General features: G+C 41.7%; 1 protein-coding gene and 1 long non-coding RNA gene across 4 annotated transcripts in view; one reads left to right on the forward strand and one right to left on the reverse strand.

Moving 5' to 3' along the window:
• Window positions 1-15: 15 nt before the first annotated feature.
• On the forward strand, window positions 16-19,213 carry LOC309394357. 2 transcript variants are annotated; one of them, XR_014175726.1, is made up of 3 exons: window positions 16-214; window positions 2,936-2,970; window positions 19,080-19,213. It is a non-coding gene; the product is annotated as an uncharacterized lncRNA (long non-coding RNA). The 2 variants fall into 2 exon arrangements; XR_014175727.1 differs by lacking the exon at window positions 19,080-19,213 and adding an exon at window positions 5,274-5,638.
• DENND5B (DENN domain containing 5B) overlaps window positions 8,066-19,547 on the reverse strand; it is a 149,548-nt gene continuing 138,066 nt past the window's right edge. For both annotated transcript variants that reach the window (XM_081957390.1, XM_081957389.1), the window contains 3 exons: window positions 19,129-19,255; window positions 13,812-13,986; window positions 8,066-11,835 (listed from right to left, as the gene is read on the reverse strand). In XM_081957390.1, the coding sequence (XP_081813516.1) occupies window positions 11,652-11,835; window positions 13,812-13,986; window positions 19,129-19,255 (486 nt within the window). In that variant the 3' untranslated portion in view covers window positions 8,066-11,651. The remainder of the gene's footprint in view (window positions 11,836-13,811; window positions 13,987-19,128; window positions 19,256-19,547) is intronic.

A 19,547-nucleotide genomic window follows, 5' to 3' on the forward strand; every position in this document is an offset into this window, starting at 1 on the left:
GACGTCAGGGACGAATGTAACGACTGGAGGAGGAGCGTTCGAGCAATTGGCGGGTAGAGTTGGGGCAAGGTCGCGAGGGCGATCGGTGGGCGCTGCTTTTGGGAGGTTTGCGAATGCTGCCCTGATTTGTTGTAGAGGAAGATCTAGCATGGGAAACGGCGGCTTGTAAAGCGGGCAAGGCAGGACGAAGCTCCTCTTTTGGATGCTCGTATAGGTAACGTTTTGGTGGGCGACCCTTTTTTAAATCCTGAATTGTAAAGGCGTTGAGAAAAAAGGTGCAAGTGTTGCATGGAAAAAGCTGGATGAATACGAACTTGGCTTGCTCTCTTGGTTGGAAGCAAATCTAGTTACGCATACATGTACGTACAATGCTCTACAAAAAGTTTTAGGCAGTTGTGCAAAATAGAAAAGAATAGAATAATGCTGGAAATTAAGAATGCTTTCAGAAACAGAAGGGTTAATAAAAGGAATTTCCTGACAGAACAATTAATCAGTGGAACAACTTGCCTCTAGAACAGGGGTGTCCAAACTTGGCAACTTTAAGACTTGTGGACTTCAATTCCCAGAATTCTGGGAGTTGAAGTCCACAAGTCTTAAAGTTGCCAAGTTTGGACACCCCTGCTCTAGAAGTTGTGAATGGTCCAACACCGGAAGTTTTTAAGAAGAGATTAGATAACCATTTGTTTGAAATGGTATAGGGTCTCCCGCTTGAGCAAGGGGTTGGACTAGAAGACCTCCAAGGTCCCTTCCAACTCTGTTATTCTGTTAAATAGTTTATTTTGATCAGTTAACAAAATGGAAAGTAAATGAACCAAAGAGAAATCAAAATCAAATGAACATTAGGTGTGACCAACTAGTTTTTAAGTTGCATTTGCACAATGCAGAAGTCTGCATTTATGGTCCAGTGTGTTGTGTGAATCACCTAACAGTTTAAAAGGGTTTCCACATTAGTGACTTTTTCAAAGCTTGAATCTGCGACCTTTGGCACTCAAAACAGATTTTTCAACCACTAAGTTAATTACTGAGTTCGCACAATATACTAACTATGCAGTTTGTTTGGCATAGGTTTAGCATCTTCTCTGAACTGTTCTTGGTAATGCATGATTTATTAATCATCTAGGGTATAAACCCACCAATAATACTGTTGGTTTTTCCATAAATCATGATTACACAAACCAGGGGTGAAATTCAGCAGGTTCTGGAGAACAGGTAGCAGAAATTTTGAGTAGCTCAGTGAACCGGCATATATCACCTCTGGCTGGCCCCAGAGTGGGGTGGGAATGTAGATTTTGCAGTATCCTTTCCCTGCCATGCCCACCAAGCCACGCCCACAGAACTGATAGTAAAAAAAAATGAATTTCACTACTGACACAAACCATGATTTAGTTGTTGAGTGAACACAGCTCTGTCTAGCAGTGATCATCACTGACTTCCTATTGCCTATGCCCGGGATGGTGAACCTATGACACGCGTGCCACAGGTGGCACATGGAGCCACTTGTGAGGGCACCCGAGTTCAGCCTTTTTAAAGCCATTTTTCACCTCCCCAGGCTCCAGAGGCTTTATAGGAGCTTGGGGAGCGGGAAAAGAGCCTCCCCCCCCCCCGAGGCCCTCAGGAGGCTTCAGAAGTTTCCATGAAGCCTCTGGAGCGCAAAAAAAATGGCCCTAGTTCGGGAACGGACTTCCGGTTTGCTCGTAGGGTCAGTTTAAGCCCTCTGGAGGCTTCAGGGACCTTCAGGAAGCTTCCCTGAAGCCTCCGGAGGGCCTCCGGGGGCTGGGGCGGAGGAGGCTGTTTTCACCCTCCCCAGGCTCCTATAAAGCCTCTGGAGCATGGGGAGGACGAAAACAGCATGCAAAAAATGGGGGGAGCGCCTCTCATGCGCGCCTGCGGACTGGGGGGTGTCACATAGCATTATGGGTGCGGCATGCCCATGCGCGACCCCCCTGTGCTCCCCCCACTTATGGCACTTGAGCCAAAAAAGGTTTGCCATTGCTGGCCTATGCATTCTTCCCAACAGAATGTTAAATTAAATCCTATCTAAATGGCTGCCAATTACAAATGACAATGAGACTTTTCTAGTAACTTCTTTTTGATACTACGGGTATGATTAAGAATTTTTTCATAGTTCCACTGGCATACTAACCTACTAGTTCTTAGCTCCATTGGCCTACTAGTCTACTAGTCTATTAGTTTAATCTAAATGTACATTAGCAAACCAGTGGTGGGTTGCAGGCGGTACGCCCTGGTACAGGTGCCTGGAGCACTGGGTACTGTTCCGGTATGATGCTCTGGAGGGCCCGCCCGCCCGCCCAAGCTCTTTACCTGTATTTGAGCTCTTCCGCGCCAGAGTGCATGGCGCCTGCGCAACGCTCTGCTGAGCAGCTGGATAGTCTCGGAGGCATCGCAAAAGGTAAGGAAACGTGTGTGTCCGCGCGCTGCTCATTTTCATGTAGTGAACGCCGGCCCCGTTACAACCGTACCAGTTGCAACGGGATCCAGAACCCACCACTGTATCAAACTGGGCTTTTACATTTCGTTTTTCTGCCTACTGCTGCAATATGGCATCAATTTCCAGAAACAATTCTGGTACCTTTTATAACACACAGCAGGAGAGAGGCTTTTATCTTTAAGTAAAACACATTCAAATAAAGAAGGAAGTGGAATTAAGGTCTGAGTAACTTAATGGAGCTGCAAGTTTGTTAATAGCAATTTATGCAGCCATACACAGCTGATTCAGGAAGGATGCATCAACTTCTTTGACTTGGACACATTTTAAAAGTTCATTGATTTTAAGTCAAGCCTTGACATACTTGAGTGAATTGCAAATGTGACAAGCTTGTCTTTCAAACCCACTAATCCCCAATTCTGGCAATGTCCCTATGCAGAACAAATTGCTCTGTTTTAACCGTTAAGTGTTTTGTCTTCTGACTTTCAGGTTTGCCAAAGCAACTAGAGGCCACATCTGATTAGGTAAGCATTCGGTTGCAGCTTTATTTTCACATATGCTTCTCGTTATTGTATTTCCTTTAATGTGCAATTTTCTTGTTTACAATCCACAATTGCAGTAGCATCTTGAGTGACTAAGGAAATTGTACTGTAAGCCTGGATAATAAATATACCAGAGCTATATTTTGGCAGAGGACACACAGCCACCCTGAAACACCTACTTTCTACATGTAGAAAAGGACTGCTGATGCCTTTCTCAATGGAGGTTTGTTTTTTAACATCCGCGTCAAACTATAAACAATATTATGTGCATAAGTGGAGAACCTATATTAAAAGATACATCTCCTTCCAAGCTGAGTTTGTTTTGGAGGCATTGGACTGGAACTCTTCATTTAAAACAGAATCAACTGAGATGCTGTACTGTTCACAGAGGCACCACATTAGTAAAACTTTCAACACAGCCATGGAAATGTGCTTTGAAAAGCTATACAGCATTAAAACAGTGTTTTATGTGCTTGTGTAAAGCTTGATAACAATAAAAGTAGCATATAAGTGTAAGCTGTAGGATTGTCTGTGTTTTCTGCTGAATTTAAGAGCCAGTTTGGTGTAGTGGTAAAGGTGGTGGCCTAGAAACCAGGAGACTTTGAGTTCTAGTTCTGCCTTAGGCATGAAAGTCAGCTGGGTGACTTTAGGCCAGTCGTACTCTTTCAGGCCCAACCTATCTCACAAGGTTGAAAATAGGAGGAGGAAGGACAATTAGATAAGTTGGCTGCCTTAAGGTAAATTTATAAAATAATAAAAGGTGAGATAAAAATCAAATGTGCCTTTTTTGTCTGAATAGGCATTTATGTTTTTAAAATGCTATGCATGTTTGGGTCTGGAGTGAACAAGTATTAACATTAGTACATTTTTATATAATTTAGAAATTTCATATGATTGACCCTCTTGCATAAATAACTATCAACCAAACGAAATATATTAAAACTACAACAAACCAAAGTAACAATCCTAAAACAAAAACCAAGGCACTGCCTAATATTGCACAGCACAAAACACGTGTATTTTGGGCTTCTCTAACGACCCAGCCAGAGGTGGTATTCAACAGGTTCGGACCAGTTCTGGAGAACCAGGAGTGGAAATTTTGAGTAGTTCGGAGAACCAGTAAATACCACCTCTGACTGGCCCCATCCCCATCTACTGTATTTTTCGGACTATAAGACGCACCGGATTATAAGACGCACCAGAGCATAAGACGCTCCATGGTTTTGAAGAAGTAATTTTTTTTTAAAAAAAGCTTTTGCACTCTGCAGGCCTCCCAAACCCTCTGCAGGTCTCGATTTTTGCAAAAAAAGAAGGGGGGGGCATGCAGAGGTTTGGGAAGCTTGTAAGGTGCTCCTTGGGTGTCGGGGGACAAAAATGAGCAAAAAACGGGCCGCTTTTAGCAGAAAAAAGGGTGTGTAGAAGATTTGGGAGACTTGTAGTGTGCTGCTGAGGGGGGGGGGAATGGCCCGTTTTTTGCTCTCTTTTTTTGTCTTCCCCAACCCTCAGGAGCACTTTAAAAGCCTCTCAAATCACCTGCACGTCCATTTTTGTGAAGGAGGAGGGGTTTCGGTAGGCCAAAAATGCTATATTCAATGTATAAGACGCACCCAGATTTTCACCTTTTTTGAGGGAAAAAGGTGCATCTTATACTCCGAAAAATACAGTATTCTCTGCCGCCATGTGTCCCAGCTGATTGGGAGGGAGTGGAGATTTTTCAATATCCATCCCTCTGCCACACCCATCAAGCCATGCCACACCCACCAAGCCACACCCACAGAACCGGTAGTAAAACATTTTTGAATCCCATCACTGATCCCAGCCCTAATGCCTCAGAAAGAGACAGATCTTCTGAAGTCTATGAAGGTTGGGGCCTTCTGGATGTGGAGTGCCACAATTGAGAATTCCCACATCTTGCAAAATGTCTCCCTTTGATAGAGGTGATTTGGAGTGGGTCCTTCCAATCATATCTGATGGGGATGGCCAGAGATCCTTAAAATTGGATGCTCCTGCAAGTAACCTGGTCTGGGATTCTTCTACATCATGGACTCTTAAAAGGGGATAATCTTGAATGGCTGAGAAGCTAGTAGAGCTTGTGGAACAGGGGTGTGAACCTCAGTGTGTCTAGAATTCCAAGTGCCATTGCATTTGTGGATCAGTTCAAACTTCTGAGTATCTTTCAAGACCAGCCTTACATAGAGTTTGTTGCAGTAATGCCACTAGGTAATAACCAAGGTGTGATTGATCATGATCACTAATAGCAACCTTTGTTTGATTTTTGTTTCAAGTGTGCAAAATTGTCATCAAAGATTTCATGCAATCTGTATTCACTCATAGCATAAGTCAGTTTGCTTTAAAGGATAAGCAGTTACCAACACACACACACCCACCCCCCAAGGAAATTGTTTCAACATGATTAATATGGCAATATTATTATATGCACGGAAAACTTATTGGCATGGAAAAAATTGACAGTATCCATTATGGAGGAAGATTGGTGAAGTTGATAGTTTGGTAAATTGAATTCTTTGATTAGGGAAAATACATGTTTGCTGGAACTCTTAGGGAGCTTTTGCATAAAAATGAGAAAAAATCAACTTCTAATTTATTGTTTTGATGATAGATTATAGAAAGAATATGTGTTTACTGTATTTTTCGGAGTATAAGATGCACTGGAGTATAAGACGCACCAAGGTTTTGAAGAGGCAAATTAAAAAAGAAAAAGTTTTTGCACTCTGCAGACCTCCCCAAAACAGCCAGCTTTTCGTGAAAATGGGCCTGTGTTTTTTTTAAAGGCATGAATAGCCTTTAGGAAGCTTGTAGAGTGCTCCTGGGGGATGGGGGCAAAAATGAGCTAAAACGGCCCATTTTTTGAGAAAACAGGCCCTTTTTGTCAAAAAAGGGCATGCATAGCTTTTAGGAGGCTTATAGAGTGCACCTGGGGGCTGGGTGGGGGACAAAATTGAGCAAAAAACAGCCCGTTTTTTGCTCATTTCTGCCTTCCCCAGCCTCCAGGAGCACTCTGAAAGCTTTCTAGAGGCTCTGCCCAGCCATTTTGGTGAAGGGGCGGGGTTTCGGGAGGCCAAAAATGCTGTATTCAGTGTATAAGATGCACCTAGATTTTCAGCCTTTTTTTTTTTTTTGGAGGGAAAAAGGTGCGTCTTATATTCCAAAAAATACGGTACTTATAACTGCTAGGCGGAATATCAGAAGCCACTTGTTGTATCTTCTTTATCTTTCATCTTTGTTTCCCTTCTACTTTTTGCTTTCTTTCTTTACATTAGTTTGTATCTTAAATTTTAACAAAATGATATATAAAAACATTAAGCTATGGTTTACTTAACACATGGTTAAATGCACACGCTAAAACATAATACTAAGTTTGCTTCTTTGTATCATTGTAATGGGTGGATCAAATTCTGGATTCCTTTCAGGGTGAAAACCTTGGGGTCAAGAGGATTTTAAGGAGGTGGATGACTTCTTAAAACATACATGCACATACATACAATGTGGGAGGCACTGAATCAATTTGGGGAACTCTGATTGGGCTTACTGAATGAAATGGGTACTTAAGACTTAAATTATGCAAAAAGCTTGTTTCCAACTGTTTTAGAGACTGTGTGTGCATGCACACAAGATTTTAGCATTTGACCAAGGTAGACAACAAAGCAAAATTTGTGCCTGGTTAGAACTTGAATAAGTGGGACGCGGTGGCTAAGACGCTGAGCTTGTCGATCAGAAAGGTGGGCAGTTCAGCGGTTCAAATTGCTAGCGCCGCATAACGGAGTGAGCTCCCTTTACTTGTCCCAGCTTCTGCCAACCTAGCAGTTCGAAAGCATGTAAAAATGCAAGTAGAAAAAATAGGAAACACCTTTGGTGGGGAGGTAACAGTGCTCTGTGCGCCTTTGGCATTTAGTCATGCCAGCCACATGATCAGACATCTGCGGACAGCGCTGGGTCTTCGGCTTTGAAATGGAGATGAGCACCACCCCTAGAGTTGGGAATGATAGCACATCTGTGCAAGGGGAACCTTTACCTTTAGAACTTGAAGGCCACCTGGGAATTCGAGAAGTAAATTGGCTAAATTGGGAAAATAATTAGATTCTCCCAAAAAGGAAGTTAACTTAATTGGGAGAGTAACATTAAAGTTAGGTTTAAAATATAACTAAATAGAATCCTGACAATGTGCTTGCTCTCCATTGTCTCATCATACAATGGCAGATGTCTTCTAAGCATTTGACCGGTCATTCCTACGGAATATCACCTTACCTATTTTATGAGGGCATCATCTCTACAAAACACCCATCAGTCACATGTCAGCTTTGAAATATGAGCTCATTCAAAGCTCTTCTGTGTTTATGGGCAAATGGATACAAATGGACAAGCAAGCCATCAGCAACTAAAACTTGGCAACAGGATAAATTTGGAAAAATGAAAGCAGAAAACAGCCTTCAGACATTGTAATATAAATGGCAAATGGTAAAACTAGATTAACACAAAAATGGCTTGGTTCATAAATAATATGTTGGGCTGTGGCCGATCACAAGTTGCAAATCCACCCATTTTATGTCTGCTGAAGCCCTACGGGGTTAATTTAAACAAACCAGTTAAAAACAGCTTAATATAACGTGGAAACTAGCTATGTTAAAGTCTTTCATTAGAAAGATTGAAGCTAAGGGTTTTAAACATTCTGATTTCCTGTAGTACATTTCAAGCCTTTAATAACTTTGGTATCCATTATTTAATTCTTCCAAAGTTAACATGTCATCAGTAATTCCTGTATTATCACTGTTATTGGCTGTTCAAATGAATTGTACATATGTTGCATGACTTTTAATACCTCTTCATCAGATCAACAGCAAATAATCCAGAACAGGTTTTCTAGACAGTCTTTCTCTAATCTCACCAGATGTTTACATATTAGGGTGTATTTTTTTACCGGGTTTGATCTTGTGCATTGCCAAGGTGATTTATAAATCTTATGTATAAATTGATATCAATATTTCAGAATTCCCAGCAAATATGTCGATTATTTTTCTGGTTTCTTTTTTGTTTAGGGTAACAAATCGCACAGGACACATTTTGCTATTCTCACAGTTTTATTTGTAAAGACCATTGCATGAAAAGCCGCATTTCGTTTTAATCCAAACCCTGGAGAAAAACAAACCCGCTTCAGTCTGTGATATGTATGCTAAAGTGCTTGAGATAACAATACTTTTCAACCAATATTCATTTCCTGAATATTATCCAATCCTGATTAATCTGCTAATGTGAAAGATAAAATAGCAACATATTCCGAAGAAACAATGGTTGGGGAAAACGAAATATTTAGTAACTACACCAGGTATTTTGTACATTTCAAGTTTAACACACAACATTTCCTTATGTGATAGACACTGTTGCTTGGGGAGGAGGGTGTATATCAATGAAATAATCACAAGCATATTCTTAAAACATATCCAGAAGAGGCAATTAACAGCACAAACCCAAAATTCTTCACTCAGAGGTAAGTCTCATTTAACACAGTGAAACCTAACTTTTGAGCAAATGTGTTGCAGTGGCAAAGTTTGCAATTTAAAACAATTTCATTATGGTTACATATTAATCCACTTCTCAATTGTAGTCCATTTTCTCTGGGTTTTTTTTTTAAACTATGCTAGCATAGCAATACTAGAAAAAACATAGTGTTCTTCCTTTTACTTTGTAAATTAACAGAAAGCTTTGGTCATTTTAAATATTCAGCTCCTAAAAATGAATAACCGGTTAACACTGATATGAATAGGATGCATTAAACTTTAGAAAGCATGACCCTCGCTATTTTGAAAACTACGTCTTCATGATTTCTGAATGTTTGACAGACCAAATTACTTGGGCCCAAGTGATCAGTGCTGCCTGTTTAAAGGAGGGGAAAAATTGCACGCTATAGGTAAGAAGTCACCAAAAACTGCACTCCTGAAGTCATCAAACAGACTAGGCTATTAGAGCTCAATCCCATGCTTCAAAAATACCTCAAGGCTGTAATAATACTACATAGTTATACAGTACTTTATTGCCTAAAAAGAATATACTGTACATAATGTTCCTTGCACGCCATTCATATGCTGTGAAACAGAAAACAACATTGTCAGGGAAGATACTAAGCACGACATACGAGGGACGATGTTGGAGACATGTGACTTTCGAGCATAACGCATTTAACATTGTTCACATCCTGTCTGCAGAAAAGGATTTACAAACAACCCATGGATGCAACAAATGGGGCAGAAATATGTTCAGCAATCCACCTCGCCCCTGCTTCATCTGGAATGAATGGAGTCACCCAAGTAGCATTAGCCTTTTCTTTTAGAATGCCATACTATTGAAAACAAGCTTTGGGGCAGTTTTGTAACATGCAGAAAAGCAAAACACATTATCGCTATTTCTTCCTTTTCTCCATCTGGATCTGGACCCCTGTCTTTGAGGCATTAAACAAAGAAAAGGTCCAGAAATATGAAAAGCTGAAATAGAGATTAAATAGAATCACAGTCCGAAGTCTGTCTCTTCGGGGTAAGGTGAGGGACTGGATGCGAAATTACAAATAGTTCTCTGCTTATGGGAAGGTTAAAGCCAAGAACTGAAGTTTCAAAAGTTTAATTTTGAATAGTAATTTTGAATAGTTTAACTTTGAATAGCACACCGAATAAGAAAAAATGACATAATACCCTTATCAGCTTTAATTAGGATTGCATCTTCGCTCATTGGACAAATATAGAAAGAATCATGCTATGTTCATAGACACACCTGCTCGGCATCAATATTACGCAGGGATCTACCTGGGGTTCCTTGTGGTATTTGAAGATGTAGTTTACGACCACTGGGATAAAATTCATAGTAAGAAATAATTGGACTCTTGCTTTCTTCCCACATAAGTTATGTGAGATTTTTTTTATCTGCCCCCTCCCCCCAATGGATTTGAAGTTGTTGGCCTTCAAAATCCAGTTTCACATTCCCAAATCGCCTTGCGATGAATTGTATGCACTTATATAAATATGCCTCCTGGGATAACCTGTGGATTGCATGGGAGAAATTACATTTCAATCCATTTTCGGTGCTACTGTTGCTTCCCCAGTGACTATGTGTTCCTTATCTTTGAATGGTGTGTTTAGGAGCAATGGGGAACTAATTCCCAAACCACACAGGTATAATGTAACTATCAGCTTTAAGTCTTTTCTGCTTGGAAAGCCATTTCTACATAATAACCAGATGTGGGTGAGGATCTTATCTACAATTTTTGCAGCAAGGTTCTTGTTCATGCAGGGAATCTGGGCAGAATGTGAGCATGGCGTCAAATAGGAAAATCCTCCAATATAGTAAAGCAATGTGCAAACTGCCCACTTTTCTAAATACAGGAGAGGGAATAGACATGGGTTTATGGGCTGAATTCACACATTGCTTAAAGGCATTACGATTTGGTTTTGGGTTGTCATGACATGCAAGTGGAGTTGGGGGCTAAATGGTAGTTAATTTAGGACATTTTTATTACTCTCTTATTGTGGTTTGGAACATTAATAGGCTTATTCCTGGTTTATTTTTTGTCCAAATCTAATCAATCAGCACAGTGCAAGAACAGCAAAATAAATAAACCAGGGTAAAATAAACCTGTTTTGCACACCTGCAAGGCTAATTCAAACTTATACAACAAACTGGGTTTAAAATGAAGCATGGCTTATTGCAGTCTTTATCCATCCAAAATTATCTGAAGGAACTCTACCTAAATTGCTGATGGCAAAGCATCACATTTTCTTCCAAGTTTTCTTTCTGCTCTTTTAAGAAAGTAAGGTGGCAGAAGCATGATTAGCCCAACATGAGGAAGGGGTGGGGGTGGGGGGAGGAAATTGGAAATATAATTAACAATCACAATTATAATACTGTTTTTCGTCCATTGTTATCATCTCCGGTGGCAAACATTTCTAAAACATCTTCCTGATCGTGGTACAAGTATTGCTCAGGGTTTTAAAAAAAAGACTCCTTGAGCTGATTGACAAGGTCCATCAGGAAGATGCAGAATCTCTACGACCTGGAGATGATTCAGTGCACACACAAAAACGTTTGAATCTACAATAAATGGCATAACAAGAGATCAACATATTACGGGGAAGCGGCAAACCATTTAGACTCACGCAAGAAGTTCAGCAGTGGCTACCTTTGCAACACAGCCTCCTCCCACCCCTACTACATTTGTACAATATTTACAACTGGTTTCCCCCCTCCCCCACCTTATGCGCAAGTAATGCTTCCTCCCTTCCCCTACAAAGTTCTTTTAAGCTATCTCCCCCCCCCAATCCCTGACCCTAGAACACCAATTCTAAGAAAAAAATTAGCATTTCTAAAGGAAGATAGCCTATTTACACACAATCAACACATGAAAATACTCTTGTACAAAACCTCTCGTTTGAAAACTATGATACTACAACTGAGCTCCTTTGCAGTGTTTGGGGCAGATCAGTAAAAAGACCATGCGTGTGCAAGTCTTGTCTCACACCCATTTCCCAACTAGCCGATCTAAACACAGAGCGGGATATGATCACCAACAATTGCATTTTTACAGATTTCTGCCCTCTCCCCTATTTCATTTGCGAAGGGAAGGAGAGAAGTGTGAGAGGAAGAGACAAAAGTTGTCTGCAGGGTTACACATCCACCCCCTTGATAAGTGACCCTTCCAAGACAATGTTGAAGTCCTGCAGTGCCTGTAAGACTCGGATGAGGGAGTTCACCATCATGCGATCGCGCAGAAGAGCGTTTTCTTCATACATCCGGCTAAGCGGGGGACACTCTGCCAACAAGGGAATCCACTGGGCGAGCAAATGATCCCTGTAGAGAAAGCATCACCAAGTCGTATCAGGTGCATTATATTGTCTGCATAAGATGTAAAGTGCATTTAGGTTAAAACAACAACAACAATAACAACAAATCCTGGCTGCCAGGTTACATCTAAGTGGTTAGAAATGTGATTTAAGACTGGATGCCAAGACGCCATAGGAGAATTTTGCAATGCATTTAGGGAATCAATTGTGGAAGTCCTTTTATTCTGTTTTATGAAAATCTAGGGATAGGCTGAAATGCATAAAAGGTAAAGGTTCCCCTCGCACATATGTGCTAGTCGTTCCTGACTCTAGGGAGCGATACTCATCTCCGTTTCAAAGCCAAAGAGCCAGCGTGTGTCTGAAGAAGAGTCCGTGGTCATGTGGCTGGCATGACTAAACATCGAAGGCGCACGGAACGCTGTCACCTTCCCGCCAAAGTTTGTTCCTATTTTTCAACCTGCATTTATGTGCTTTCAAACTGCTAGGTTGGCAGAAGCTGGGACAAGTAACAGGAGCTCACTCTGTTACGCAGCACTAGGGATTCAAACCACCGAGCTTTCTGATCAACAACCTCAGAGTCTTAGCCACTGAGCCACCCTTGAAATGCATATGGCTTATCAATAAATGCTATTTTTGAGTTATTTATCCATCCTTTTCTGTGTTTTGGTACCTCTAATACGGGGAAGGAAAAGAGCAGCTGCTGATGTCATACTTTCAAGGAAGATCATACTAGGGAAACAACTTTATGTAGCTGAGGACTACTTTTATTGTAAATCTATAGTAGCAGAAACTTGCAAGTGTCAATGAGCTTCCCCCTCCCTCCCTTTCTCTTTGTGGGAATTCAGGATCATATCTGAGACCTTTACTCAAGATTACATTCCTGCCCCAGGCTCAGTCTTCCTTTATCTGACATTGTCCTGGTTGTGGGCTTTGCCGTCAGCATTCATCTATTTCAGGGGTGTCCAAACTTGGGAACTTTAAGACTTGTGGACTTCAACTCCCAGAATTCCCCAGCTGGGGAATTCTGGGAGTTGAAGTCCACAAGTCTTAAAGTTCCCAAGTTTGGACACCCCTGATCTATTTGTATCAAGTGACTTCCGGTTTGCTCGTAGGGGCGTTATTTGCCCTTTGGAGGCTTCATGGAAGCCTCCTGAAGGTCCCTGAAGCCTCCAGTGGGGCGGGGGAGGCTGTTTTCGCCCTCCCCATGCTTCTATAAATCCTCTGGAGCCTCTGAAGGGCGAAAAAAGCATGCAAAAAATGGGGGGGTCGCGCCTCGTGCGCACATGTGCACTGGGGAGGTATCACACTTTGCATTATGGGTGCGGCACACCCGCACATGACCCCCCCTGCGCTCCCCCCATTTATGGCACGTGAGCCAAAAAAGGTTCGCCATTGCTGACCTAGATAGATACCTTAAGACAATAAAATATGTCACTGATTTTATATTAAAAAACAACAATTTCTGACAACCTTTAAGGTAACATAGTAAATGACTTTTTTTTTTTACAAAAGGGTTAGGGTTATAGAAGTCCTACACAAGTTGCTACTTATCACAATTGTGACATTGGCTTATACTAAGAACATCTTATATTTCTTTAAAAGATTCACAACCTGCTTTTCTTCAAGGAATACAAGGTGGCTTGGTAGCACACCCTCCTCCAACTTCTCACCATTATAACACTCTATGAGTAAATGAATTAAGAGATAACAGAACAGAGTTGGAAGGGATCTTAGAGGTCTACTAGTCCAACCCTGTGTTCAGGCAGGAAACCCTATATCGTTTCAGACAAATGGTTGTCCAATCTCTTCTTAAAAACTTCTAGTGTTGGAGCATTTACAATTTCTAGAGGCAATGATGAAAAGATCACGAATAGTTAATAATTTCAGTCGGTTCCCAAGGCTGAGAATCTTGGCCTCCATCGTTCAACATTGTTATATGATGCATTTCATTTCAAACTTCTTCCTGTTTGAATTTCTACATACCGAGTTCCAAAGCAAATTAGAATTTGGAATTTGCCATCCTTCCCTATGTTCCGCGGAGCAGTATTGATGGCACTGAAGTAGTGGCAAAAGGTTTTGCGAGAGGATTTTTGAAGGAGGACATTGTCTTCGTTGTCTTCAATCTGGTTAGTCATCTCAAAATAGGCTACAGCTTTTTCTGAACGTGGAGAAAAGAGAGAATGAAGTCATCAAACACAGAATATATTATAGTCAGTGAATTTGCTATTTTCTCTGAGAAAGTCACTGGATTAAAAAATAGTGTTCCAATGGTGTCCCCTGCCTCTTGCCTTTCAGCATACTTGCCTTTCTGAATTTTTTTCAATTACCATATTTTTCGGAGTATAAGACGCTCCGAACTAGATGCACCTAGCTTTTGTGGAGGAAAAAAAGAAAAAAAATCTGCCTCTGCCTCCCAGCAATTTGCCTCCTTGCAGCAACAGCAAACAGCCTGTTTCAGCTTCAGCACAGCCTTATTAGCACAAGCAGCTGATTGTCGGTTGGATCGGCCTCCCGATGATCAGCTGTGTCAGACTGCAGGAATTACCATAGCCTATTGCTGCCTCTGTGAGCCCCATTTTCAGCCTCGGTGCGTCCCATTTTCCGCCTGTTCCGGTGGTGGGGATCAGAATGGGCGGAAAATGGGGCATGCAGAGGCCAAAAATGGATGTGGAGGCCGAAATGGGGTGCACGGAGGCAGCAATAGGCAATGGCAATCCCTGTAGCCTGAAACAGCTGATCATCAGGAGGCCAATTCAACCAACAATCAGCTGCTTGTGCTAATCAGGCTGTGCTGAAGCTGAAATTGAAACGGGCTGTTTGCTGCAAGGAGGCAAATTGCTAGGAGGGAGAGGCCAAAGGGTGGGAGCTGACAGGTGGGTGGCGCTACATTCAGTGTATAAGACACACCCAAATTTTCACCCTCTTAGGGGGGGGAGTGCATCTTATACTCCGAAAAATATGGTACTCAACATATTTATTTAGGAATGAATTGAAGGCACAAAGTATAGTTTCCACTGAACTCAGTGGCACTTCCTTCTGAGCTTTCACACAACTCAAAATTTTTAAGAGAGATTAAGTAGTCCTTGAGATAAACTATGGATTTTCACAAGGCATTCAAACAAAAACTTTTTTTGGTAAAAGTAGGTGTCACAAAACAGCATACAGGCAGTCTCGACTTACAACCACAATTGAACCCAAAATTTCTGTTGTTAAGTGAGACATTTATTAAATGAATTTTGCCTCACTTTACAATCTTTCTTGCCACAGTTGTTAAGTGAATGACTACAGTTGATGTTAGTAAACCAGTTGTTAAGTGAATCTGGCTTCCCCATTGACTTTGCTTGTCAGAAGATCACAAAAAGTGATCGCACAACTTTGCAACATAGCAATGGTCATAAATATGAACCATTGCCAAGCATCTGAATTTTGATCGCATGAGCATGGGGATGCTGGAAAGATTGTAACTGTGAAAAACGGTTGTAAGTTACTTTTTCCAGTGCCATTGTAACTTTGAACGGTCACTAAATGAACTGTTGTAAGCTGAGGACTACCTGTAGTATAAAAAATGGAAGCACTGCACCCAATTCAAACCAAGAGACGATTGAAATGTATGTTAGTTATGCAATTATATAGCTGAGTACATTTTCATGATCAGTTGCATTCCTTTTAGCATTACCTCTAATACCTAGCCAGCATTAAGATAAGACTTATTTGTGGGAATTTTCACTTTGGAAATACTTATTAAGTAAGGAAAAGTTACAGTAACATTACTGCAGTTAGGTATGGAGTGAATTTTATGAATGACAGCGAAGTCAGTGCTAGAGCCTCAGCTAATTTAGGTCCGTAAATGCATTCCTAACGTATTAAGACACTGTAGCCATAGTTTTAGAACGAATTGCTACCCTTAAGGCATGTACTGCAGACATAATCTCTGCATTCTCTGATTTGACACTAGAACTGCAAATTAAGAATCACTCTGCAAAGACAGACTTGTTTAAAAGGGAAGCTATCATACAGGATATATCAGTTATTTGGAGAGATTCTGGCAATAGTAAGGGGAACAGTTAAACCATTTGTCTCCATCATTGGTCTCTTTCATTCTCCGTGTTAACAGTGGGCTAGAGTCAGCAGAAAACAACTGAATTAACTCAGAAGTAGCTCATTTTGGCTATTCTGATTTTTTTTTAAAGTTAAATCCAAAGTGTCACTACTTCCTCAACAGCAACCAATGATAAAAATATCAAAATAGAACTTCTGCCTTTTAGTGGAACAGGTAGTCCTCAACTTATGACCATAATTTTTCCCAAATACCATCACTCTGCTTAACAACTAATTCCCAAAAGACTGTGAAATAATTTACTAAGACTGTATTACTATTATTCTTCTCTTCCTTCCTAGTATCTATCTCTTCCCACTTATTATTATAACTATGTTGCTTGTATCTTTCAATTTATATTGTTTATTTGTTTACTAGTTAAAATTTGATAGCTTATTGGTAACTTGACTATCACTAAGTGTTGCATCTTTTTATTCTTGATGAATGTATTTTATTCTCCTTATGTACATTGAGAGTATCTGCACCAAAGACAAATTCTTTGTGTGTCCAATCACACTTGGCCAGTAAAGAATTCTATTCTATTCTATTCTATTCTACTCTACTCTATCCCAAAATTTCCCAAGTGAAACATTTGTTGAGTTTTGCCACATTTTACAACCTTTCTTGTCGCAGTTGTTAAGTGAAACACTGCAGTTGTTAAGTTAGTAACATGGTTCTTAAGTGAACCTGGCATCAATGGGACTTTGCTTGTCAGAAGGTCGCAAAAGGGGATCACATGACGCCGGGACACTGCACCCATCATAAACATGAGTCAGTTGCCAAGCTTATGAATTTTGACCACATGACCATGGGGATGCTGCAACGGTCGTAAGTGTGAGAAATGGTCATAAGTTACTTTTTCCAGTGCCGCCGTAACTTCGAATGGGCACTAAAATGAACTGTTGTTGAGGATTGCCTACGCTTAAACTGGCTGCCTGAGTTGGATACCTCAGTGAGCAAGTTGTAAGAATACTTAGCGACCAGGTTTGTTTTAAACTGGATAAACAATTGACATGTTCAGTAACAGATGGGAGGAGGTTAAAAACAAGAGATGGAAAATTTTTGAGGGGAGATAGGATGCTATCTCCTGTCAAGTGATGTGTCATGGCATCACCAGAAGGGGCAATTCTAACACTGACAGTTAAGAAAAATGGGATTGGAGATCTGTTCTGACCCCCCCCTCGCACTGGTATACCAAGTCACTCCGACACAAAGTCTCTTCCAGATGTTTATTGACATACAGGTTCAACCTTGGCAGCAATCCAGCCTGCCAAGGTCAAGATAGCACTCTGGGCAGCAATCCAGCTACAGCGACACCCATTGGCAGCAATCCAGCTACCAAGCTCCAGATAACCACCTTAGCAGCACTCCTGCCTGCCAAGGTCCAGGGAACAGATTGGCAGCAATGCAGGTAAACTCTTTGGCAGCAATCCAGCCTGCCAAAGTACAACACAGATCTGAGCTTCTCCAATTCCAATGATCAGTTGATTCCTGCAAAGGGTGTGTCCACAAGCAGTCCCTTTATAGTCTGGAGAGGAGTCTAATGATCAGCAGCTGATCAATTGCTCCTTACGCTGGGTAGCACCCCGGGAAACGAGCATCTAATAGCTCACTGCTGATGTCTTGACTCACTGTCCTGTGACTCCTCCCCACTGCTCCAAGGCATGACATCAGGAGCCCCCTTTCTTTGGCTTTCACCACTGCTCCATGCCTCAGGCGCCTCCTGGTGGCCAACCAGCCTCTCTGCGCCATGCTCAGAGTCGGAACCCTGCCCAGGGTCCTCCACATCCTCCTGAGCCAACTCAGAGGGACCCTCGCTGTCGGAGTCTGGTGGCAACTCCAACGGCTTCTGCTGGGCCACAACAGAGATCTATATTAATTGAACGCAAACTGCTATCTTGCAGGGTTCTTGGTGTTCTCTGAGCAGCTTTCTTGCAGATGTTTAATTAATTCATTAGGTATCAAGCATCAGTCACTGATGATGTTGCCTAGTTTGGTAATGAAATGTCTGCAAAGAAAACAACCAATCTCAGGGAGTTCCAAGGATCTGGTAGTTTAATCCTGAACTACAAACAGTCTCTTCTAACAAAACTGCTATCCTTCTCACCTTTAAAAGCCGCCTTACTGAAAAAAGATTTCAAGTTACATCACCAACATTTGAGGGGAAAGGCTGGGGGGCGGAGGGGGAGCCCCCAATAAGGTTCTAGAGCTGAAGATGACCATCTCTGCATTAAGATCTAAACTGCGGTTGCCTTATTTCATGACCATAATTCAGCCAGGAATTTCTGACATTAAGTCAGGGGTGTCCAAACTTGGGAACTTTAAGACTTGTGGACTTCAACTCCCAGAATTCCCCAGCCAGCCCCTGCATTAAGTTGTTGTGGTCCTTAATGGATCAGTACAGGACCTGACTTGATTTTGCAATTGTTTTTACTACGCTGGTAAAACGAATCATCATGGTCATTAAGTGAACAATATGGTGGTTGGAACAAATCCATTCTCCCAGATCAGCATTCTTTGTTCCAGAAACCAGCAAAAAAACAACAACAGAAATTGTGCAAATTGTGGTCACATTTGTAATATGAGCCAGTGCTTGAGAAGCAACCACATGATTGTGTCGGGTTGGTTGTGGTGACTGTTGTAACTTCATAAATGACTTTTTGGGGGGATTGGTCATAACGTTGAATGGCCATCAAGTGCCCAGTTGTTAAGTGAGGATTACCTGTAGTTCACACCAAACAACAACCAGCCAAACGTACCACATTTTAGCCCAGTACAATATACAAAGTCAGCTGCTGACTAACAGTAGGCTTGCCTTAGCTCACGGGTGTCAAACTGGATTTCTTCGAGGGCCAGATCAGCATTGTAGTTCTCCTCTGTGGGGACAGGGAGATAGGGGCCCCCTCCTCATGCCCCGTTTTTGTCGGCAAAATGCTGCAGGAGGCCATCCAGGCTGAAAACGGGCCATGTGTGGGCCACGCATTGCCCCCACCCCACCCTGTTTTGGCTGCCAGAGGCATCATGGGCCTTTGCTATTTCCAGGCTGGCCGTGTGGGTCACATTAAAGCAACCCATGGGCCGGATCCGGCCCGCGGGCCTTGAGTTTGACACCCCTGCCCTAGCTATTTTCCATCATAAGCACCATCGACTCCAAGGGATCTCTACTGCCCATAGTTCAACGGAACCAAAGAAGCAGAACTTTACCTATGAAGTCCCAAATGAAGACGTTCTTATGGAAGAGACGTGCGGACTTGAAACCATGGTGGAAAACCTGCTCTATTGCCATCACCAGGCCATTTTCCCCACATAGAAGAACGGTGAGGCTTCCGCGCTGCAGAAGGAGGGGAAAAAAAAGAATCTTGTTCAGAAATTTACAGAAATATTTACAGTTCTGCTGCATCTGGAATAATGCACTGCTGAACTGCAAGGTAGCATCTCTTCATTTTGGCTTATTCAGGAGAAGCAACTAAGCAAAAGAAAGCGTGCATTTACAAAAAGAAGCCAAGAAAAAGAGAGAAAGGCTCAAAATACACATTCTGCCCCAGGAATATCTAACCCCAATCAGAAATGTTGAGTTAGCAGTTTCTTCTAAACCTTTATTTTCACAGACTCATGAAAACAGA

This window comes from Natrix helvetica, assembly GCF_964273705.1.
Source record: "Natrix helvetica genome assembly, chromosome: 6".
In the NCBI taxonomy this organism is placed as follows: Eukaryota; Metazoa; Chordata; class Lepidosauria; order Squamata; family Natricidae; genus Natrix; species Natrix helvetica.